Below are 24,340 nucleotides of genomic sequence, written 5' to 3' on the forward strand. Positions count from 1 at the left end.
TTAAAATTGTTTATCAAATTTTATATATAGATTTACATATCTTAATCAAAAATAAATAAAACTGTTGTTAAAATAAAATAAAATAAAATCATAAAGCGGACGTGGCAGCGCCCCGCGTCATTTGGAATTCTAGGATGTCCAAGGAAGATCCCGCCTTTCTCGTCTCTGATTGGCTAGAAAGGCTCTACTATGATTGGCTATTTCGTTTGACAGCAAGAGTTTAGCTGTAGAAAGAGCTCAGTGCTGACTGTGTCCTTCTGCCACCAGCAGAAAGCTGTTTTGGGGAGTTTAGTAAAGAAAGTGTGAACTTAGCGCTATAATAAACATTCTGTCCTGGTGTGCAAAATATTTTATGTTCCATAAAAAACAGAAAAACGTAAAATGTGAATTTGAAATCTTGTTGCATTTATCAAACTGTTGGACTTACTTTATTTATCTTGGCTCTGAAGCATTAGAGTGCATAGGATAAACATATGTGCCTTACCTGGGTATGACATTTAATAAAACTTCCCTATTCTGCCAAGCTGTGTGCATCAGGTCTGTTTCTTCTCTAGAATAATGAAAACTGGTGAAAAATAGGTCTAAATCATAATCAGCTATAACTTAATTTTTGATTGAATGATACACATTTAATCTGATGATGAGAGGTGTGCTCTAACTTGTAAACAGCCTTAACCTATTAAAGCAGGATAGCTTAATAATGAAGTAATAAGATAACCCCAATAGAGCCAACAGATATAAAGTCAGTCTACAGTGTGATAAAATGCTACAAGAATTATTACAAGTTCACATTTGATGTTATTCAGGCTCTTTTATGAAAGAAACTGAACCTGGTTTGTTGCTAAACAGGAAAGGGTGTTTATTATAGCGATGAATTCACATTTTCTTTAAAAAAAAACTCCTCAAGATCTGGCTGTAATCATAAAAACCTGCAGCGAGGTAAAACTGTTTCCTCTTACACGAAATAACCAATCGTAGAAGAGCCCTTCCAGCCAATCAGAGGCGAGAAAAGGCGGGATCTTCTTTGGACATCCTAGATTTCCAAATGACGCGCACGGGTTAATATTTCCTCTCATTTGATTGGTCGAGGAGGCGGGACTTCCGGTTGTACATACTGGGCATAAAGCGAAAGAGTTCACCTCCTAAAAATAGGAAGAAAAACCGAAGAACGACGGATTACAAGTTATCGAACAGTAAGGAATCAACGCTGAAAGGGGAGACTTTGAGTAGTGTGTGTACACTCTTTAGTATTTTAAGGGTAACACGATATATTTTACCACACAGCGCGGTTACGTCTGAGAATGGCTAACCGGCCAAGAGTCCTGCGTGTACTTTACGATGCTGAGTTCAAGGAAGCTCGTAATTGTTTAAACTACACATGGTAACATGCAGCTAATTAAACAAAAATTCGAGTGTAATTTTGCCTTTTTACTTCACGTAACTTTGAATTCAACTGACATTAGACCTCTGTCTTTAGATTAAATCATAATTTATTTATTGTTCCTGTATATTTAAGAACAGTTTCAGGTGGTTACAGCTTCGTAACAGACGCCTTTGTTGACTGAAGTAAAAACATTTCAGTTTATTTATTCAGCAACATTAAAAGTTGTATCAGAATTATTAGAATTGTTTGGTAAAATATGATTGCACCATACTACCCTGTAATTTAAAGATACTTGTATCAAACAATAACATGTTGATAAAAATGTAAATTCTATTTGTCACAATAAGGTTGTGTTCTGAGTTGATATTTTTATGGTGTTTAGATTTTCAGAATAAAAGAAAAAGTGTTATATTAAGGCAGACTTTGAGAAGGTTTTGGTTTGCTCTGACACCTGAATGATAAATCTGACCACCAAAAGACATCCATTGGCAATGTCAAGCCTATATGTAGGCTTTAACTTGTTTCAAGAATGTGGGAATGAATGGGAATGTGAAACCACAACCTCCTCATGGGAAGGGTTTGTCCTGAGGATCTAATCTGCAGCCCTCTTGTTGACGGAGAACAATAGTGATTCTGTTGTGGTCAACTTCATTACCTGTCTTTTTGGAAATGAACTGTGCTGTTACACTGTGAGATGAATCATCAGTGAATGCAACCCCAAAGCAGGTTTCCTCTTTAACTCATAACAAGCGGTGATAAAATTTGGTCAAAGGTCATGTTTTGTTTGTTTGTTTTCCAGAGTGGAATGATTGTCAGACATGGACGACATAAACCTTCTTCATTATCGCTTAATGAACTGGAGGAGGCGAATTCGAGAGATTCGTGAGGTCCGAGCCGTGCGTTATCGGGAGCGACTCAAGAGGATGTTGAGAGATGGAGATGTACTCAGGTAGGAGCATTGCTGCTGAAAGTGGAGAAGCCGATTGGTCATACATTTCTTTCTGCTGAGTCAGAGTTCAGAATTGCATGGTTTATGCTGATATAACTAATGTCCTTTCTTTTATAGGTATCATGGGAATGCAGATGAAGTGGGCTGTTTTGTTGCAGCAAGGCCTTTGACCAAAAGGAACCGATACTTCGAAGTAAGAATTGATTTCTCTGAAATTTTATTTCAGCTATAAAGGTTGAATTCTCACTGGAGTACATTTTTAGTTAGTGCTGCAGCTATCGAATCCTCTGTCGATTAATCTAATATTCTCTTTCGAGACGTTTCAAGTGATATGAGAATGTGGTCCGCTCCAGCAAATAGGAAAATAAAACAACAAAGGCTCAATAATGTGTATTAAGTTGGTGTTGTCTAGTTCCCTCTTTCCCATTTATAGTTAATAAATATTTTATGGAAAAAACGTGACCTACATTTCATTAACAATTTAGGTTTGTATTAACATCACTTACCCCAGGCAAACTGACACATCTAAATATTAACAGACATTAGTTTTGCTGTTTAGTGCAACTTACTTAAAATAAAATATTTCATCCCAAAACCGTGATTATATCTATCATCAGGTTAAAGCTCTGCCCCACATGGATTTAGGATCGGCCACAGCCGATTGCTCTATAGCTGCAGGGTGATGTTGTCCCACTGGACTCCTGCTGAGTCTCGGCCGCGCCTCCACCTGGCGCAACCACTCACCTGCTGATATGACAAGTTGGCAAAGGGAGACGCTCGCCTCCTAAAAAAAAAAACCTGTCATCCTCCCCTTTCTCCTAGTGATGGCAGTGATCAGGAAATCCTCTTTCCTGCAGTCAGTTTCTATGCTCTTTGTGTGTGCTCATGTGCACACTCGCGTGTGCACACGCTTGTTAATGACTCATTTTTCCGACCGAGAAACTCTGAGAGTGCACGCAGTTGAGGAGGGTGCTGTCAATCACTAGCTGCGTTTTCATGTGCCTAATTTCCTCAATCCGATTGAAATCTTGGTTGATCGGAGTTTCCGAATCTCTGTTCACATGGACACGAACTGAAATGATCCGATCATGCCGTGCGTACATATGCACCAAGCATTTAATCCGATTAAATAGGTTGAGCATGCGCAGAGTTGCCTTTCACGAAAGAAAAATTGTAAACAAACGCCATGAAACGAAAAGAAAAATGTAAAAACAGAAATAACCATTCTTCCTGCTTTCCTGATCCATTTATTCAATTTAATATTTTTATTTAGCTCATAGAAGTTACGTTTTCTTCAGTGAATAACTGCAGATATATGCTTTGCTGCATTTTATTGTTGATTAAAATAAGGGAGGGTTATGTCTGCCTCTTGATCAGCTGGTCCGCAGGTCTGAATTGACAGCTGTTGCGCTGCGCTGCGGCACAGAGCGGGGGTGGGGGGGGGTGGGGGGGTTAGCCTCATGTTTTATTACTGAGCTCTGTTGTGGCTTATTATTAATAACATGTGACGATCAGCTGAAACTGTTGAGAAAAATCTGTTCAAACAAAATAACAGAAGATGTTCAGAAAGTTTAGAAGCCTGTGTTCATCATTAACGAACCGCATCTCAGGTCATCTGCGTTTACGTGCTTTTAACGAACACGGACTTTACTGTCGTCCAGAGTATTTAACCGAGGACGTTTTCCTACCCAACATCAGCCTCCAATCAGGTCTGTAAAACCCAGATTATCCTGTGTTCTTTACAAGCGTGTCTCCATCACCTGCTGCAGAAGCTGCTGTGTTCAAAGCTGACAGAAACGGGGATCCGTGCGCTGCAACCCCCACGATAAACCTGCGTATTTCCAGTAAAGATTTGAACATCTTTGTCGAATGATTTGTGCAATAATCAGATTTTTATTTTACTTCCACAAAATGCAAGTTCTGAATTAAATATTACTGAAACGGGACGGCTTGTTGTCGGATTTAAAAGCCGCCGCTTGTTAATTACACCGTCATTTTTGAAGTCAGGCAGTCCAAATGACAGCGGAGAGGCCCGCTGGCTGTTGCACACATGCGCAGTGGGCATTGTTTTACCCCAACAATCCGAATGGCTGTGCACATGCACGTCAATCGGAATGAAGAACGGAATAAACCACCTCTCTCAATCGGATTGAAATTTCAATCCGATCGGGCCGAATCGGATCAGAATATTCTGATTGACATGTTTACATGCAGAATTTTCAATCTGAATGGGCATTCAATCCGATTAAATATGCGCATGTAAACGTGGCTATTGCCTCAGCGCCACCCTCTCGGTCCTCCTGGCAGCATTTTTTTTTTCAGGTATTCTTCAAACAGGAAGTCCGGTTGAAATTAGTCTCCACCCATGGTGTTACTCCCTCTTTAACGCTTGATCCCAAACTTTAGACCTTTTCAGTCTTCGACAATGGTTTGTGTCTTTGCCACTGACCAATGACCACGTTGTGCGCCACAAAAATGTGTTCAGACTGTGGTGCGCACATTTAACGAAGCTTGGAATCCGTACAAAATAATTTGACGAATTTAATAAATCAAACCCTCCGATGATTTGTTTCAGCTCTAATTTTAAGTGCACCGAATAGTTGAGTTAATGCAGTGCTTAATTTGTAAATGAAACGTTCCCGTAACGCAAATAGTGACGTCAAACCAAAGTTCACTAAAGGCAAAACAGATGCCGCAACACGCACGGGGGTGGGGGGTTGATTCGCTGGAGTTTTTGACAATTTAAAATTGCACCCACATTTTCAAGTTAACACACATTTCTTTCTATAATGGTAGTTTTTGCATCTTTACTGTTCCCCTGCTTCAGCCCTCCCCCTGCGCAGCGGCCGCAAATTCTGATGCGCCTGCAGCCTCTCAGAGTTCCTGCTGCTCTAAACATTAAAATAATTATTTCATTTTCTGTTCCTCACTTCTGATTACCTTCAATGGTGTCTGTTTGTTGCTACCAGGTAGGGCTGCAACAACGAATCGATAAATTCGATGAAAATCGATTACTAAAAGCGTTGGCAACGAATTGCGTCATCGATTCGTTGTGTCGCACAACTCTTCCAAAAGCGCCCCCCCTTCCCGCCCGCCGTTGCGCGCAGACAGATCAGCGCGAGGGAGAGCCGGCAGATCAGAGCGAGGGAGAGCCGGCAGATCAGCGCGAGGGAGAGCCGGCAGGTGTTTGGAAGAGGAACATGGCAGAAGCAGCGAGAGTCAAAAAAGTAAAAACTTTTAAAGTTTGGGAGCATTTTCAGTTAAATCAGGCGAAGACATTCGTTACCTGCAACGTTTAGGTCAGACTTAGCATGGCACGGGATGATGCAGCGTCTTAAACGCAAGCATGTCGGGATCATCAGCGAGGAAGGAGAGAACTCTGTTTCCGGGTAAATTAAAAACTTTTCAAAAGTGATTCATCCAAGTCCCGGATTTTTACACAGGCTAGACATGCCCTAAGCTCGTAAAAAAAGAGTCTAAAGTCGTGAGCGCGACGCTTATTAGATGAGCGGGGGGAGTCAAGCTGCTGCGAACCGGTTTCGCCCAAGGCCGGATTAACTGAGCAATTGCCCAGGGCCCACGAACTCTAAAGGGCCCAGGGCACGAGCAAAATACTGTATCTATAATTTCCCGCTTTATGAGGACTATGGTGACCGTACGTTCCTTTTTTCCCGGACGTGTCCACTTTTCACTCTCTGTCCGGGCGTCCGGACTGCGGGTTCTTGTATTGATGAAAATGTCCGGCTTTTCATCCAGGAGCAGGGATCGAATTATGGGGGAGCTGTATATCCTACACATCAGGGGAGCCGGAAAAAAGTTTTCTATATTATATCATTTTTGGACTCTTTTGAGCAGAGAGCGGCACAGCGTGTTGTTGCGCAGCGCTCCAGGCAGCTGCTTCCGGCGCACGGCCCATTCTCAAAGTGGCGCAACCAAAAAACTATAATTAGCACACGATCGTTCATGTCTGCACGTTCTCTATTTTCTGTCTTATTTGTGCCTGCAGCGCTCTGCTACTGCGGAGCTCATCACCTGTGCTGCGGCGATTTCACCTCACGCAGCATCGAAAACGCGCTCTGCGCTTTGCAGTCAGGAGATCCCTTAGATCTGCTCAAAAGTAACTGATGAGGTGAAAAAGTAAGAATCCAGGCAGCAGTTTTTCTGGAGAATTAAGAGGAGATGCAGGAAGAAGAGAGACAGACAGGACAGGAAAATATAGTTAAATAAAAACAAGAAAACAAAACAAAGTGTTGAAAAGTAAAATGTAGGTAGATTTATCTCCACTACACGTTTTTACCAGTAAAAACAATAAGTTATACACGTGTAGTATTTACACATCTGATACAATTCAGATCGCCTTCAAAACTCAGTCACACACCCAGGGCCGTTTCAAGACATTTTTGGGGCCAAGGCAAAATGCCCCCCCCCCCCCCCCCCCATAACTGGGCTCCCCAGAAGCCTCTGTGTAATTCATGCCCTCTCCAGTAGTGTTAGTTATACAGTGTTTATAAAAGCCCCTCAGACATCACTGACATGTTCTAATATTATCAGATGAAAAACTAAATTATCAGACATGCTGTCTCATCTGCTGCTTTTCTAAACTTGCAAAAAGTAACAAAACCATTTGAAAGCCACTATTTGTGGATTCTCTGAAAGTTTCCATGGAGTGTGTGACAGCTTATTTTTTCTGTCATTTTTGGAAATAGTGATCAATTTTGATTAATTCACAGCCTATGTTTAATTACATTTAAAAATTAGTTGTTTGACATCCCCAGTTATAATAAATGTCTACAGATGAGATAAAACAAAACAGATGAGAATTGCCCTTAAGCTGTTTAATTGGACCAAGCATTTTAGGTCACAGATAGATGTAGCTTAGGGTCTCTGTCTATACACCTTATAAGACAATTTAGGTGATGGCATGTTGTTTTTCTGCTATTGAACTGTTTTCTAATAATGTTGTGTTAAATAAAGTGAAGGAAGGAGAGAAATAACGTTTCCCTAGCAGTTTTTAAAAATTTCCCCATGTAATCCGATTAATCGATTAATCGTGTCGAGACCCCATCCGATTCATCGATTATCCAAATAATCGTTTGTTGCAGCCCTACTACCAGGTACAAAAACTAACTTGTTTTTATTTGACTATTTTTCTGTCCTGTTATCTTCCTGCATCTCCTCTCAATCCTAAAGAAAAACTGCTACCTGGCTTCATATATTTTCACCTCATGAGTTACCTTTGAACTGCAGTTCAAAAAGATACACCTACCACAAATATAGCGGAGTGCACGCTGACAGCACCGGTCGGTGAAGTCACTGGACGATACATGTGATGTGCTCCGCAGCAGTGAAACGCATCAGACACAAATAAAAGACAGAAATCATTAAAGGATATGAGCCGACATAAGCGATCGCATGTTAAATTTGGTTTTGAGGTGGTGAAACTTTGAAAATGTTACTGTGGCCGTGCTCAGGACGCATTTGCCTGGAGCGCGTAAGAGCTCTGCGCCTCTCAGCTCTAAATAATCCCTGGAGAGTCCACATAAATAATGTAATATACGTAGAACCAGAATCGTTTTCGGGCTCCCCCTGGGTGTGTAAGCTGAGAGCTTCCAAGGGCGCCTGTCTTCCTTTGGGGTGAGCCGGGATCCCTTTAGCTCACCCGTAATTTGAACCCTGCGTGTAGAACAAGTTGGTCGCATGAGTTGCCGGATCCTAGCAGACAGTTGCAGAACGGTCCTTTCAAAATAAGATAGTTCCTGGGTCTTGTTCCGGCTCAAATTAAGCACTGAGTTAATGTAAAATCCTGGTTTGAAAACCTTATTCAAATTTTATCGTGAGAAGTTTTGTAACATCTAAACCTCAAAGTTTACAAAAAAAAGGTTTTTTTTTTTTTAACCAGATTGAAAAAAAAAATGTAAAATTCATGTTTTCAGTTCAGGGTTTCCCCCAGAAAATGAGTCGCACGCTCCGCCCCGCAGCGCTCCTCTGTGAGAGCGAGGGTGGGTTGGTTGCACACGTTCCGCTGCTGTTTCTCACCAGTATCAGCTGATGGAAGGCTCTAGTTTCGCTGCGCCGTTCATGTCAGTGGACACAGTAGGGGAGGGGGGCGGGGCATGACGCTTAGCATGACGGGTGGGCAAGCAAAGCCTGGCGGGTCGCGAGGCTTATAAAGCGCTGGGGGAAACCCTGCAGTTTTAGTCTTTGATCAAAAATACAAAATCAAAACACAGGCCGCAGGACCTAGTTTGATTTTAATTTGCCATCAGCCGGATTTAGGTGGACAGGTGTCATACCAATGTAGTTATTCCTGATAGAATGTGTCAGCGCGTGCCAATGAGTGAGGCAGATACAAGGATCCACACGCGGGTGAGGGAAGCAGGCAGGCAGACAAACCAGAATGAGTTTGGAGTCTTTAATAGTGAACACACGCTGGACAATGAAACAATGAGCCAACCAGACAAAATTGACTAACAGGGTTTAAATACAGGAGGAGCTGGGACCTTGGGTGATTGGGAGATGAGAGGCAGGTGGGAGCAATTAACATGGACACAGGACTGAACAGAATGGGGAGACAGGACAGGGTGTGACAGTACCCCCCCCCCCCCCCCCCTCAAATGGCTGATTCCAGATGCCCACAGGAACACAGAGCAGGGCGGGAGGAGGGGGAACCGGAGGGAGGGCCGAGAGGGACCGATGGAGAGGAGGCAGGGACCAGTAGAGTCCGGGGGCCTGCGCCTGGGGCAGAGGAGGCGACGACGGGCTCCTGGGGGCCTGCGCCTGGGGCAGAGGAGGCGGCGACAACGGGCTCTTGGGGGCCTGCGTCTGTGGCAGAGGAGGCGACGACGACGGGCTCTTGGGGGCCTGCGTCTGTGGCAGAGGAGGAGGCGACGACGGGCTCTTGGAGGTCTGCGTCTGTGGCAGAGGAGGAGGCGACGACGGGCTCTTGGGTGCCCACGCCTGGTGAGGGCAGGACTGGCGGTGACCGGAGGCAGACGCCGGAGGACACGTCTTTGACTACTGGACTGGAGGCGGCGGCGACAACCTCAGGGCTGGAGGCGGCGGCGTCGGCCTCAGGGCTGGAGGCGGCGGCGTCGGCCCCTGGGCCGTAAGCGTCGGCGGCGTCGACCTCTGGGCCGGAGGCGGCGTTGGCCTCAGGGCTGGAGGCGTCGTCGTCGGCCCCTGGGCCGTAAGCGGCGGCGGCGTCGACCTCTGGGCCGGAGGCGGCGGCGTCGACCTCTGAGCCGGAGGCTGCGGTGTCGACCACTAGGCCGGAGGCGGCGGTGTCGACCTCTGGGCCGGAGGCGGCGGCATCCACCACTGGGCCGGAGGTGGCGGCGTCCACCACTGGGCCGGAGGCGGCGGCGTCCACCACTGGGCCGGAGGCGGCGGCGTCCACCACTGGGCCGGAGGGGACGTCGACCTCTGCACTGGAGGGGACGTCGACCTCTGGACTGGAAAGAGCGTCGACCTCTGGACTGGAGAGGGCGTCAACCTCAGGACTGGAGAGGGCGTGGACTGGGGGCGTCGACCTCCATCGACTTTTGGTTCGGAGGCGTCGACTTCTGGTCCGGGGGCGTCAACTTCTGGTCCGGGGGCGTCGACTTCTGGTCCGGGAGCGTCGACTTCTGGACCGTCTGCTTCTGGACTGTCTGCTTCTGGACCGTCGACTTCTGGTCTGGGGGCGTCGGCTTCTGGACCGCCGGCTTCTGGAGTGGAGGAGGAGTTGCTACAGACGGGACCGCTTGGACAGGCTGGACCGGATGCGGTGCGACCTCCTGGACCACTGCTGGAACAGGATGTGGTGCGACCTCCGGGACCACCACGGGAACTCGATGTGGTGCACCCACCGGGACCACAGCTGGAACAGGATGCGGTGCGACCTCCGGGACCACCGCTGGAACTGGATGTGGTGCGACCTCCGGGACCACCGCTGGGACAGGAGCTGACTGAACTAGTGGTGCCAGAAACTAGGAGAGCAGGGAGGATAGATTGTCCAGCTGGAGCTCCTGGAGACTGAGGCTCTGATGGAGTTGGGCCAGCTCAACTCGGAGACCGGCAAGCTGTGCTGGGTGGACTGTGGATTCGATCCTTTGGCCAAGAGATGAGGGAGCTGCAGACTGGACCGGAACCGTCTCCTGGTAATTCGTGGAGGTTAGGGTGTCCAGGTGGGACTCCTGGAGGCTGACAAGCTGACGGATCTGGCCAAGCTCCGCCTGGAGAACGGCGAGCTCTGTCAGTTGGGCTGTAGGCGTGGTTCCTCCGCCTGCAGATGACAGAGGCGCTGATTGGACCGGAGACGGGACTGCTAGTCTGACTGGGGGCGGGTCCAAGCTGGTGCGCCGAGCCAGGGCAGCGGCGAGCTCGTGGCTCCGTCCTGGGACACAGGGTTGCGGTGGAGCCCGGCATCCTTCCCCACGCCGTGGGCCAACTCTGGGGGAGCACACAGCCAGTCTGGTGCCCACGTAGCAGGAGCAGTCTGGCAGCGTCTCCCAGTCCAACCTCTCATCTGGCTCCGGGAGGGTGGAGAGGATCGCTGAGGCTGAAGTTCGGTGGCGGCGGCGAGGCGACGCCGGAGGAGGAGAAGCTGGCCGGTGGTCCGAGGAGAGAAATTGGAGCAGGCACTCCCAGGGGAGAATCTCCCCGCTGGATCCTTTAGTGGGTTGGCTCATTCTGTCAGCGCGTGCCGGTGAGTGAGGCAGATACAAGGACCCACACGCGAGTGAGGGAAGCAGGCAGGCAGACAAACCAGAATGAGTTTGGAGTCTTTAATAGTGAACACACGCTGGACAATGAAACAATGAGCCAACCAGACAAAATGGACTAACAGGGTTTAAATACAGGAGAAGCTGGGACCTTGGGTGATTGGGAGACGAGAGGCAGGTGGGAGCAATTAATATGGACACAGGACTGAACAGAATGGGGAGACAGGACAGGGTGTGACAGAATGTGTATCCCTGCGTTGGAAGGGTTAGGCAGGAGCGGCTAAACCAGTCGACTGGGCCTCCATTACAACTTTCTAGACACTTTTGAGTGAAAAATGAAAGTCCTGTGATTTTATTACATCTCTTTTTGAACTTTGTGCTGCATGGTGGTGTAGTTGGTAACACTGTTGCCTTGCAGCAAGAAGGCTGCAGGTTCCAATCCCAGCTGCATCCTTTCTGCAAGGACTTGGCATGTTCCCCCCATGCATGTGTGGGTTTTGTCTGGGTACTCCGGCTTCCTGCCAGAGACCAAAGACATACATGTTAGGTTAATTGTTTGGTGTGTGTGTGTGTGAGACTGGTTGTCTCTTTGTGTCTGTGTGATGAACTGGAGATCTGTCCAGGGTGTCCCCAGCTCTGGCCTGATGAATGGTGGAGATGGACACCGGCACTCATTAACCTTAGTGAGGAATAAGCATTTAGAGTGAGTGAGTGCACAGTAGGGATGTAAGCATCACATCTATATTTTATTGACAATTTAACATGCAAACATTTGCTGTATTTGTTTAATATGGTGCAGTTCAAACTCTATCTGCTAGGTGGCAGCGGATTTCACTTTTATTCTGACAGAACGAGGTCTCGCAGTAACACTGCATGTGTCTTGGGAACTTCTAGCCTGAGATTTACACTTATGTTTATTTATTTGGCAGATGCTTTTATTCAAAGTGAAGCACAATTCAATTCAGTCTTAACTCATTCACTGCCATTGACGACTAAAGTTGTCAATTACGTTTTGTAACAGGGCGGGCTTGGGAACGAGCTCCCGCACCTTGAGAGTAAACATCAGGCCTCTAAAGTTGATTTTCACCTGTGTGTGTGTGTCAGTGACACGTCACATGATCAGGGTTATTCCTGCATTCAAATTTGAGTGGCGGCCGCCTCCAGCTAATTTAGTGCCGCCCCAGCCTGATTTCACTCAGCCCCCAGCTATATGGATGTTATTTTAACTGCAGTTGCAGCATTGCGCCACTGTAGGGGCGCTGTATCAGCAGCGGTGCACCGAAAAGCGCTAAAACCGCTGCAGAAAAAGATCAAAAATAGCTTTTCTCGCTGGTTGGTGCATATCTATGGTTGGTGCTATTGACGTCCTGATTTTCCCCCAGGCTCTTCCATATCAGAGCGGGGCTGTACAGTATGACGAAAAAAAACTGTGTGTCTGTCTATTTTTGAACGTATCACTGGTGCAACATCTTTGAATTACTATTTTCCCCAGAACTTTATTGAAAAGGTTACATGTAAGAATAATGCTTTTTACTGGCGCACAGTGTGGTAATCTGGGTGCAGTGGAGGAAAATAAAGGAACCAGCGAAGGCACGAAGGCAGAACCGGTCTAAAGTTTGGGATCAAAAGGGCAGCTACACGCAGATTGGCTAATGCTAAAGCTAACAGGTAGAAGTCTCACGATCAAGTGGTGCACAGAAAAATATATGATGAAAAAGACTAAACTCTACAAGCGGATGAAAATCCCCACCATCCTGTTTGTTCTGCATCCTGCAGCGCTATGGATCAGAACCACTGCAGATACGAGTCACATTACTGCTACAAGTCTACGGCAAGCAGTTGTAGTATATAATTCACAAACGCTTCTATCTTGGAACATTATTTAAACTGGATTATTGCCAACCCATATATAATAGACATGTCACCATTACATTGTTAGCAGCAGAAATTAAATGTTATTACCATTTCCAATACAAATGCATGTTAATGAAATTCATTATATTTTACTGGATATATTTATGTGTCATTTTGACTAAGATGAGTGTTATTAATACAAACCTAAAATGTTACTGAAATGTAGGTCAAAAATTTAAAAATATTTTTAACTATAAATATCAGATGGGAAAAAGGGAACTAAACACCAATCTAATGAATATTATTGAGCCTTTTAGAATATTTTGCTTTTAAAAAAGTGAGGCAGTTGAATGCACAGAGTATGCATGTGCTGGCACATGGTCAGGGTGGTACCACCTCTGCCTCAATTTGAGCCAGGAAAACCCCTGATGATCATGAAGAAGGCAATCCATGAATTAGGGGATTGTTTTGGGACGCCGCTATGCCTACGGCGAGGCACAAACCGGAAAAGCTTCTGCAGCTCCCACTTCAACAATGGATTGTGCAAGAAACAGAAAAGGCTAGAAACAAGCTGCTTTTTCCTGATGAAAGAAGTGAATCTACTCTTTCTTTTGGTAGTTTTGGTGTTTACATGATCACTGAACGCAATATTCTGCGACTTTTCAAAAAAGAGCAAAAATGCTCAGAAACCCTGGCAGTCAGGGGCTCTCTGTTCAGATAACGGCTGTCAGCCAATGAGTTAAAAATTGCAAATATCATCTGGCCTTTCTCGCTATTGTCTCCCCTTGTATTGTGACCTATATTGTATCACCAGATTCTTGTCAATAGGGAGCCCAAGTCATGCCCTTCTACTTCTGATCCATGGGCCCCCTAATATAAAATGAATGGGAGTCTATGGGCTGATAAAAGTTACCTACATCATCAAACCACACAAGGAGGAGGAGAAGAAAAATGGCTGTGAGCCAAGGAGACCAGTAAGCCAACGGGAAGGGGAGGAGACTAATGCTCCCTATGCACACACTTTGTGTACAGCGGGTGCAGACCCAGTTTCAGTTTCATCAGTTTCATTGTTTCTGGTGACGTGTTGGAGCTCATGACTCAGTTATCTCTGCCCAGACTGAATGGTTTCACATATCCTAATAAGTTACATTTCTCTGTAGTCTACATACTGTGATCCACACACATCCGGCCCGTTTCTGAATAAACCGTGTTAAAACTCGCCTAACCGTCACATCCTGCCTGGCGTAACATGGGGTGAAGTTTGAAACTTTGGAGTGGCTCATCCTTGTGACTCAACTTCCTAGGGATTATGTTACTATTGTAACCGTAAGCGACGAGTGCAGATTGTAGATTCTCGGGCTTATCCACATGTTGGAGAAAGTCACAGATTTTATTTTTGTGACTCCCAGGACCCTAGTGGTGAGCTCATGGGAAAAGGTTTGACTGTTTCCTTTTCTTCTCCTCTCCTCAGACTTTCCAGCAGTGCTCTAGTTTAATTGTGTCTAGGTTGGGCTCCTAAGAGCTGAGGTCATGCCTTTGGTATTTAGTTATGATAACCGCTTTTTTACCTGTGGGTTTCAGTCTGAAGGCTTTCACAATAGGATGTCGCATACTTTCAGATTGGATTGAAAAGTGAAGCTGAGCATTCCTGTCTCATCTATGCCCACCTTTAACCTTTCAACAACAGGCAATAATTAAAGTTGGATGAGATTACAATCTTGAATTTGAGGGAAGTATTTGGGAGGAAATGTATTCTTAACAGAGGGAACATTTATAGTTGATGACATGTTTAGTCTCGTGTTTTTAACGGTAATGTTGACGTTGGGTCTTTCCAGGTAACAATCATCGATACTGGAGTCAGGGGGATGATTGCTGTCGGTTTGGTGCCTCAGCTCTACAAACTGGACCATCAACCGGGCTGGTTACCCAATTCTGTGGCCTTTCATGCAGATGATGGCAAGTATGTAAAAAGGTTTATTGTTTTTTATGACGTGAACATTCTTACATAATCACATAGGAAAAATCCTAAACACCTGCGTAGCTTTTTCTTATTTACCTAAAAATCTCTTTAATGCCAGCGTAAGTTTATTTTATCGTGGAACACAGCCTAAAACTACTAAAATAAATAATATGGGTCAGAGAAACTATACACTGAGCCAGGATTCATTTAGAACTTTATCACCATATATTTGTTTTCTAAACTTGTCTTGTGTTTTTGTTTCGCTTGGGGTGATCTGAAATAAACAGAGTTTTGTGACACCTCTTAAAAAGCTCCATTGATGAGAATCAGCGTTTATCATGTGAGGCTCACAAGCACAGGGGAGTTCCTGAAGAGGCCATCACTGACTAAACGTGCATTTTTAGATTATTGTTTTAGTTACATGTATTTTTTGGAGCATTGGCTTGTTAATGGATCTGGCACAATTTAATTCAAAGTGACTTACAAATGAGACAGTGGCTGCCTTTGAAGCTAATGATAAACTAGTTAGAGGGAAGAAAACCAATAAGAGGTGACACAGGGGTGAGGGTGTTCAGAGAGAGTGCAGTAGAGTAGAAGGTAAAGGGCGTGCTAAGTAGGAGCTAGTCTAAAAGATCCTCTCTTTTAGACTAGCTCCTAAAAGTGCGTGCAATGAGATGCGATGTGGTGCATGCTCTTTTAGGCTGACTGAAGACCAGACATGCCGCCATGTTCTGGACAAGTTGTGTAGGTTTTCATTGTACAAACTGGTAGACCAGTTGGAAGGGCATTGCAGTAAAGTTGGGAAATAATCATAAGCCCTTTTTCAAAAACAGTGGTGCCACTTAGCCACAGAACTGCTGTGGCATAAGAGAGCCTTTGGTCATTCATTACTGGTTAGGCTGTGGTGGTAATATGGCGCGATCACTCTATCCAAAAAGATTAGGCAATGGGGGTGGTGTCCGCGCTGTCACAGACATCCTTTAGCTTAGCCGTAACTAGTTTTTTATCCAGATTGAAGCCAAGTTTTCTGTCCCTCACAGTACCCTAGTGATCTGAGCTTCAGCTCTAACAGCCAGAAGTTCCTGGATCTGTGCATCGTTCCAGTTTGGCATCTCAGCTGATTCTGTTTACGAATTCAAAAGGAACTTTACTAGGATTTACAATATTGTAGTCGGCCAGGGCTCGGCGTACATTCCACACGTTATCGTGACATCACCTTCTGCTGCGCGAAGGTGTGATCTTTAATCAAAAGTCCAGCCTGGCGGTAATATTACTATCAAGCGTGGTGGCACGAATGGCACAAAAAGCTGTGCTGCTACTGTTCTTTCAAAAGACACACCGTGATTTGCCACCACAATGTGGCTTTTGATTCCGGCAGTAAGCTGCACCTGGAGCTGGGTGGTGTGTTGGGTTAAGTACAGCCTGATCTTTCACATGCTAGACAATGAAAAGTGGCACAAACTTGCATTGTGTTCTTTAAAGATCAGCTGGTCATTGATACCTGAAATTTGAGCTGCTTGTGAAAAGGCAATAGATGTGGAATCAGTTTATATTGAAAAGTAGTGCCATATGGTTGGTTTGGCTGAGAAGATGAGCAGACATCTGGGAGCTGACAGAGGTAAAAGGAAGGATGAATGATGAATAAGATCCTTTCCTTGCTGCAGGCTCTATAATGGCAGCACAGTCGGGCAGCTGTTTGGTGCCAAGTGCAGCAGAGGTGACAAAATCGGTTGTGGAATATCGCTGGACTCTGATGATGGACAGATAAGCGTGTTTTTCACAAAAAATGGCGATGAAGTAAGTATCCTAAAGACTTTGTATTTCATAACAGCAGAACGTTTTCGTACGTCCTTTCCTGGTTCCCTAAACAACAGCGTATGTGAATGTTTGCCCAGATCGGCAGCGTTGAAATCCCAGCCTCTCCCGACGCTCTCTACCCTGCTGTGGGAATGCATTCGTTAGGCGAAGAAGTGCTCCTGGAGCTGAACGCCGAGTGGGGATCGGAGGATGATGATGGACAGATGATAGTTGATAGTCATGAAGAGGACTGGGCCCGTCTCCATGACATCAAAGTGACAGGCACGGTGAGTCCTTGGGCATCCTTTGTCCCTCCAGATGGAGCAGAGCTAAATTAGATCAGTTGGTTAAATCAGCTGAGACTGAAGGCTAGAGTCGAGCTAGAAGGAAGTGGCAGAATAAAAGCAGGGAGTTTAACCTATTTCCCATCAATCAGTGGATGTGATCATTCAGACTCCATCAGTGACCACACCCACATCTTGTTGTAGGCATCGAGGCTGAAAGGGAAAGAGCTGTAGAATATTCTGGTCTAGAAAGAGGTAAAAGTACTCCAATAGTATAATTTAAATGTTAAACTGATATTTCACTTCTTTAAAATCAGGTCTTTGGGATTATTATTAATTAGTATCTTACCAGTTGTGGACAGAGCTTCCTCTATTTGGAGAGAGAGATTAGTTCAGATCAAACAGATGAGCCTATGGCTAGCCACGATCCGTGTGCTTACATACGCATCAGAAAACCAAACCCTAAATAAACCAAAGTTGTTTTTTTAATTGCATGTAAACGTGTTAGTCTTGCTGAGACGAAATTTTCCTCATCGTGCTGAAGCACCCAGATAAAGCAGTCGGAACCCGACTTCATCTGCATGTAATCGACTCAGTCGAGCTGATACCAGTTACTTTTGGAATCAGTCTTCTGATGGAATCACTGCCACCATCAAACAGGCCAGTACGTAGTTGTTTTTGTCCGTTCCATCGGCCATTGTGCATTTCCTGTTTTAATTTCGTCTGCTTCACTCCCGCCAGCATTTGTTTACTATTTGTGTTGCTATAAACAGGATATCCGCCAGTCCTTAAAAAGTCTTAAATTTGCTTTTCCAAATTTGAGGCCTTAAAAATTCTTAAAAATTACAAATAATCCTTAAATACAGTTTCCAAAGGTCATAAATTACCAAAGACCCAATAAACAAGATTATTTTATTTTTATAAAAATTTAGTGAATTTCTAGTTAGTGTTCAGCACTTTTTGTGTATGACATTGGCGTAAGCGGAACCATAGACATTCAGTTGGTTGTGAAAGGGGACTATTTTAAATGAGCACATTAGCTGGTTAAGCTAGCGGGAGCTTGCGCCATGGGGAAATGCAAGTTTAATGGTAAATGGATGGCTAATCCCACGTTCGCAAAGTGGTTAGCGCTGGTTCCAGGCAATAGCTGGAAATTATAGCTTAAATTAAATTTAAAAAAAAAAGCTTAAATTTGGTCAAAGTGGCCTTAAAAAAGGTCTTAAAGTCTTAAATTTGGCTCCTTTAAAAGTGCAGAGACCCTGTATAAACTAACCGGAAGAAGGCCAACACGAAAGGGCACACATCGCCACCTACTGCACCGGAGTGGAACAAACTTTATTTGAGAGTTTGGTTTTTTAACTAAAATATAATCTGGGTTAAAGGCTCTCCGTTTTTTTTTTTAACCTTAGATCAAGCTAGATCAACTTAGATGTGCTTGTAAACGCACTGCGTCAAGCTGGATGTCAAAAATTAACATGTTTTACTTTAGTTGTAGGATTCAGTCGCCTCTCAAAAGTACTTTTTCTCCTTTTCTCCTTTGGGAAACCGGACTAAAACACAAGTTATCTTATCGTGTCCTATATTTGTTTCTATGGTGGAGGCAGTGGTGATGTCGGTACGAATCCAGGCATGTTCACACCTGCACTGAAGTACAAAGCAGTCATTGTGATAATTTGAATAAACTCTTCTGGTTTAGCGTCTTTCAGCTGGCACGCCGAAGTATAAACAGCTTTTCTATAAAAATGGTTAAATAGGTGATAAATAGAAGATTTAGTAGCCTCTAATTTAAATTCATCAGTAAAAAACAAAGGAAATAAAGCAGGACTTTTTAAGTCAAAAATGTTATTTATCAGTCAAATTAAAAAATAGTAAAGACTTTACTTTTAATATAAAGACACAATTTTGCTGTGGGTCTGGGGGTTTCTATTTAAACTGATATTGTCCTTGTTGATGCGTGTCTCACACGTGTCCCGTTTGCAGCTGCTGGAGTACGTAGGGAAAGGGAAGAGCATCGTAGACGTGGGCTTGGCTCAGGCTCGCCGACCTCTCAACACGCGCTTCCACTACTATGAGCTGGAGATCGCAAGCTCTGGAGAGAAGTGTTACATCGCCCTGGGGCTGGCACGCAGGGTGAGCACCTCCTCCTCCTGCGTTTAGTCAACACAGTAATGATCACATGTCACCGACACCCATACAGGCATAATTTACAGTATGCTTAGCTCCTCTCTTTCCTCCCGGAGCGCCTCGTCAGCCATCTCCCTCTGCTGCTCTCACTGTTTCCAGCGTAAGTGATGGATGACCGAAAGAGGAAAAGCTAACAACTGAATAAATATTGTCTCATTTTACACCCATGTCCGGTTTTCCATCCAAAGCAGGTTGTTCCGTTTAGGTGTTAGTCTATCACGTAAACTAGAGCTGGAACGTTCTGGATGAGATGAGATGAGAACATCTGATTGTTTTTGTTAGATTCAGCTAATATCTGTTGATCTGTTCCCGCAGAACAAAGTCAGTGTGCAGCTAAATGGTAAAGAGAGCAAATCTCTTCAGGCACTTTTTCACGTTAACATCCTAATTAATTTGTCTCAGGTATTCGGTGTTTATGCACACTTAAAGGTGTCAAGTGATATATTTTTTCTGGAAGCGAGCCTTGCTGAATATTTGCGGCCAGCCGCGTTCAGCCTCGCATGAAACCATCATGAACATCCTGTTTAATATAAATAAAAGCCTGCAGTAATTGCTGATGGTGCAGTTATGGTGTCACGTGGATGACTGATCTGAATCCCAGCTATTGTTGTTCTGCTGTTGCATGTTGGTGCTCGCCGCTCTCAGCTATCGGGCTCTAATTGATCGAGCATCAGTCATCGATGTCGCACCGCCGCTGCGCCAGCTGGGGTTGCGCGCTCAGCCTGGAAGATGATAAATGATTGCCCTTGACGTTGAGATCGTCCCCTTCTCTGGCGTTGTTGGAGACGGTGTGTGTGGCACGCCGCGCCCCCGGGGTCAGACTGTGGAGAATAGGCGTCTTGTCATTTTGGCTGATTGTTTTCCAGGAACTGTTTTTCTTGGCGTGTCTGTGGTTTGATGGAGGATTATAAATCCATCAGGTGGTCATTCTCGGTGTTTAGTTCCCCCCTTTCTCCTGTAGGATGCTTCAATGTGCTGATGGGAAGCTTTACGTCTCACTACAACGATCTTAACAAAAGCGTCATGAAAGCACACAACAGCACAGTCTTTTTCACCTTTATGCTAACTCGATCAGTGATTGTTTTAGGTGCATTTCTTTCTCTTCCGTTTATTTTGTTCCTTCCTTATACTTGCCTTTTAATGATGCACGTGTTTAAAATGGCAGCCTGCCTCACTTAACTTGCGTTGATTTGAATCGCCTTTTGTGTGCGTCCCTCAGTGTTAACACGTGTTCGCAAGCTGCAATATACAAGTAACCAGTAGGCGGAGTTAACAAAAGGAGCGAGACACACCTCCGTGGTAACCCCGTCTCTGATTTAGAGGTCTTTCATACTACTACTGTATTTTTTTTCTATTGTGATCTCAAAATTGTCCAATTACCGATCTCTTCTATTGACGCCATGTTTGTTATGGTTGTACCCCACAAACCTGGGACTATAGCTGGTCTCTACTGTGACCCCTAGTGGAACGCTGCAGTACTACGTGCAGTGAAGCAGCAAGTATGTGCTGTCTGCACCAACGCGAGGTTAAAAAGCAAGCTTATTCCAGGCCTAAGGGGTATCTTTACCTGTGTTGGGCCCTTTTACCCAGACAGTACCTGTTGTTGCTTTGTTATGGAGTTTATAAACCTTCTTGAACTACCAATCTTTGTATGTTTGATGCTATCAGCTAACCTCTCTTTTGATTTCCAGGACTATCCAAAAAACAGACACCCAGGTTGGAGCAGAGGATCCATAGCTTATCACGCAGGTAATAAATGTTTGACCCCTACTTGTTGATGGAGGAGCCCTTTCAGTTGGGAAGCTTCTTGCTTGCAGCTCTTGAAAACTGAAGCCAGAGTGTTTTGGAGACTGGGTGGATGACATCACATGCGAGTGGCTGGTTAGCAACAAGAAGGATGTAAACAGAACCGAGAGAACGCCTGAGAACCGGCCCCACAGGTTAACAGTTCAGTTGGTCCAGCGTGGCAGCCACTTGCTCGTCTGTTTCCTCCGACTCTGATTGATTCATGTTTGCTCAGGTCATTGATAATAATAGACGGGTGTGGAGGAAAACCCTCCATTAGCGCTCTGGGAAAAGATGATCTTATGAAATTTGGGGGTCTCTCTGTGTTCACGACTATGAACCTGGTGTTGATATTTTCTTTTATGGAAATTTGGCGTCTTTTTCTTCACAGGCCTTTTTTCTCTTTGGACATCCTGGTATTTAAATACTGTTAAAACAGTTAAAAGTTCCTGGGTCCTGTTTGATTTTTTTCTCTTTTACCGGAAAACTATAAACATCTGCTTATAATTGGGATTGTTCATATTTAACTTGTGTTTATTTCAAGGCCTGCGTGAGTTTCCTGTAGCTGTCCTAAAGTTTTAATTCATGCACACCAGCTGAGCCGGAAGCTCCATTTTCTTTAAGTCCAAGTGAAAATGTTCATTGTTGATAACAATTAGCTCGGTTCATATGATCAAATGTCCTCCTGTGACATGATGGTTCCATCTCTGTGTTTAAACGATGATGATGATGATGAAGGTCTAAAACCTGCCTCCTACAGATGATGGGAAGTTGTTCCACGGCAGTGGGGTCGGAGACCCTTTTGGACCTCGCTGTTTTGAAGGAGACATCATGGGCTGTGGCATCATGTTCCCTCGTGACTTTAACCTCGACGGTGGGTGAACGTCCTAATATTTGTTTATTTCCTGACCAGCCCCACTCAACATGTTAACCGACTGGCCGTTTTCTTCCAGACGATCCAGACGAATGGGACTTGGATGTGGTTCCAAAGCCCAGGGGGGTTCAGAATGATTTGTACGCAAACAATGACGAAGATGACGAGGAGGAGGAGGAGGAGGTAGAAGAAGGAGATGATTTAGAGAGAAGGAAGGTCATGGTGAGATGCTGTCACAGTGCAGGAAAGTGAAACGAGTGTCTCATAAGTTAAATACTCAGTTTGATTTCTCCATCAGGTGTTCTTCACTCGTAACGGGAAGGTGGTGGGGAGACGGCAGGTGTCCCTACCAGCGGGAGGCTTCTACCCCACTGTTGGTATGATGAGCACTGGTGAGAAGGTCAGGGTGGACCTGCACCCCCTCAGTGGCTAAATCAGAGCAACGCCTCTGGGAACAAGACAGTTACATCAAAAAGCTCCAAAGTGTCACTTTATTAAAAGAGGAGAATGAAAAATCACTAAACATGCTGGCAGATGTTATAAAGAGTGATCAAGATAATGTCATTACTACACTTGTGCCAATAATAGTGCTTTATTTTAAAAATATTTTATACTGGTGGCTTATAGATCATTTAGTCACTCGGTGGGAGATTTAGTAGGATGCCAAAACTTGCCTCTCACCTGAATAGTGAATGTAAAAGTCTGAGTAGAGCAGAGCTCAGCTAACAAAAGGATCCTTTTATAAGCAATAATAATGCAAAGCAGCTAACGTGACCTGACAGGCTGCAGCGTCTCTGCTCTGTGAGCTTAGACTGATGGAGTGTTACTGACACTCAGTGGTCAGAGAGTCATAAAACAGCAGCTGGTCTGGGTCGGAGTCCTAGAACGAAGCCGGACTCATTTAGAAGAAGCGAAAGCTGCGCCCTGAGAACACCATGTTCATGTGAGCAGATTTCAGTTGGAAAAATCCAGCTGAACGTTTGTTCTCATGCTATAAAACCCCTATTTCGGTTGGTGTAATTTAAACCAAACTGGTAATAAAACATAAATCAAAAGGATCCTATTAGAAGTCAGAGTTGATATTGACAAACCCACTCCAGCTGAACACGGTTAAAGTGTCTGAAAATGTTTTATTCTTCTGTGTTTGTGGCAATAATTTATTCATCCAAACAGCAAAACGATACCAGACAACCTCTGACTCGTCGGGACAAGAACTAAGGGCTAATCACTACAGAGCTGTCCTTTTATCTCTAGTTTAACATGAAAACATTTGATTGTATGTTGAAATTAAAGCCATACTGTAAAGATGTGTGTTGCTCTCAGGTACGTTGGAAATGATGAGTAAACGTTTAGGGTTCTTTGCGTTTGGAACATGTGCCATCACTTGTTTAGTTTGAATTCAGCTGTTGTTATTGCCAAAACTGTTTTAAATGGAATCGTCTTGTATTCTTACTGCCACTGTTTCCCACTTTTTAACAAATCCAAGGACTGTTGTTGACAATCTTTTGTTTTTGTGTTTCTTTCTTGTCAAACTTGAAAACATTTGTACTTTGTAACTTGTGAAACCTTGTGCACAGGCTGCAGGCGTTTCAGAGCGTTCCTCACTCCTGAGTCTTAGCGAGTCGGGCTGCCTTTAAACAGAATGCATCTGTGAAACATGAAGACTTCTTCTTTTATGAAACATTTGACACAAATAGTGCTAAAAACAGGCGTTTATCCATGCAGATGATGAGGGTCGGTGCCCAGATCCTTGGTGGGTTCCACACCTGGCAGGAATATTTACCCTCCTAACCCTAAATGTTCCCTGCATGGAAGATGTCCTCCCCCCGGTTGGTTTCCTACAGAGTTGCTGCTATCTGTGTGCTGAGAGCTGGTTTGGTTTACAGTCGGTTTGGCCTGGACTCTAGAGGGTTTGTTCATTAGTTTCTTCAAATTCTGATAAATATTTTTTGTCTTTCTCAGTTTGGTGATGAAGTTAATTGTGAACCTTTAGAAGTCTTCTGTTAACTATCTGCATTGTTTTTATTCTTTGTTCACATCTTGTATTTTTCACATTTAAAATGATCAAACCAAAAATGTTAATAAATTATTTAAACTTTAGGTGAATCTTCAGTCTGAACTCATTTGATTACACGTGTTTTTATTCTGATTTCCAGTGAAGATTTTTATCGTTGGGTTAAATAAACTGATCCTGAGCGTGTTCACCAGCTCCGTTACTTTAATTTGGGGCTTTTAGTGATTTTAATGAAGCTGTTTTTTTTTTTTTTTTTTTTTTACATGATAGACTGATCATACAATCTCAATGACTTCGTGATTTAAAAAAAAACAACAGCTGGTTTCTCGACACAAACCCAGATTTCATTCAGCCTAGTCGGGGCTGTGTGAAGGCCAGTCCAGAAGCTTGATGCTAGTCTACTTTATCCAATCAGAAACCAGTTCTGATGCATGTTTAGGGTCATTGTCCTGAAATCATGTCTGACTTTTTCATCTCTCATGGTTTCAGGTGAAGTTGGAGAATTAGAACAAAGTAAGGCAGTTTTATTTATACAGCACATTTCATACACAGA

At 44.4% G+C, this 24,340-nt stretch overlaps 1 protein-coding gene across 2 annotated transcripts; it reads left to right on the plus strand.

Moving 5' to 3' along the window:
• The first annotated feature begins 1,073 nt into the window (after positions 1 to 1,073).
• LOC107385645 (SPRY domain-containing protein 3) lies at positions 1,074 to 23,873 on the plus strand. 2 transcript variants are annotated; one of them, XM_015959681.3, is made up of 11 exons: positions 1,074 to 1,193; positions 2,184 to 2,333; positions 2,451 to 2,526; positions 14,725 to 14,849; positions 16,514 to 16,646; positions 16,745 to 16,933; positions 18,911 to 19,060; positions 20,806 to 20,863; positions 21,660 to 21,773; positions 21,853 to 21,995; positions 22,072 to 23,873. In XM_015959681.3, the coding sequence occupies exons 2-11, from the start codon at positions 2,203 to 2,205 to the stop codon at positions 22,204 to 22,206; spliced, it is 1,254 nt and encodes a 417-aa protein (XP_015815167.3). In that variant the 5' UTR covers positions 1,074 to 1,193; positions 2,184 to 2,202; the 3' UTR covers positions 22,207 to 23,873. The 2 variants fall into 2 exon arrangements, with proteins under 2 accessions (XP_015815167.3, XP_015815168.3); XM_015959682.3 differs by having other exon boundaries at positions 1,085 to 1,231.
• The last annotated feature ends 467 nt before the right edge of the window (positions 23,874 to 24,340 follow it).

This window comes from Nothobranchius furzeri, chromosome 3 (genome assembly GCF_043380555.1).
Source record: "Nothobranchius furzeri strain GRZ-AD chromosome 3, NfurGRZ-RIMD1, whole genome shotgun sequence".
Classification (NCBI taxonomy): Eukaryota; Metazoa; Chordata; class Actinopteri; order Cyprinodontiformes; family Nothobranchiidae; genus Nothobranchius; species Nothobranchius furzeri.

Excerpts from the sequence above, each read along its gene's own strand:
- LOC107385645 (XM_015959681.3), top strand. The coding sequence starts at position 2,203 with ATGGACGACATAAACCTTCTTCATTATCGCTTAATGAACTGGAGGAGG. Across the intron at positions 16,934-18,910 it reads ACATCAAAGTGACAGGCACG|CTGCTGGAGTACGTAGGGAA; the intron begins GTGAGTCCTTGG and ends TCCCGTTTGCAG. Across the intron at positions 21,774-21,852 it reads TCGTGACTTTAACCTCGACG|ACGATCCAGACGAATGGGAC; the intron begins GTGGGTGAACGT and ends GTTTTCTTCCAG.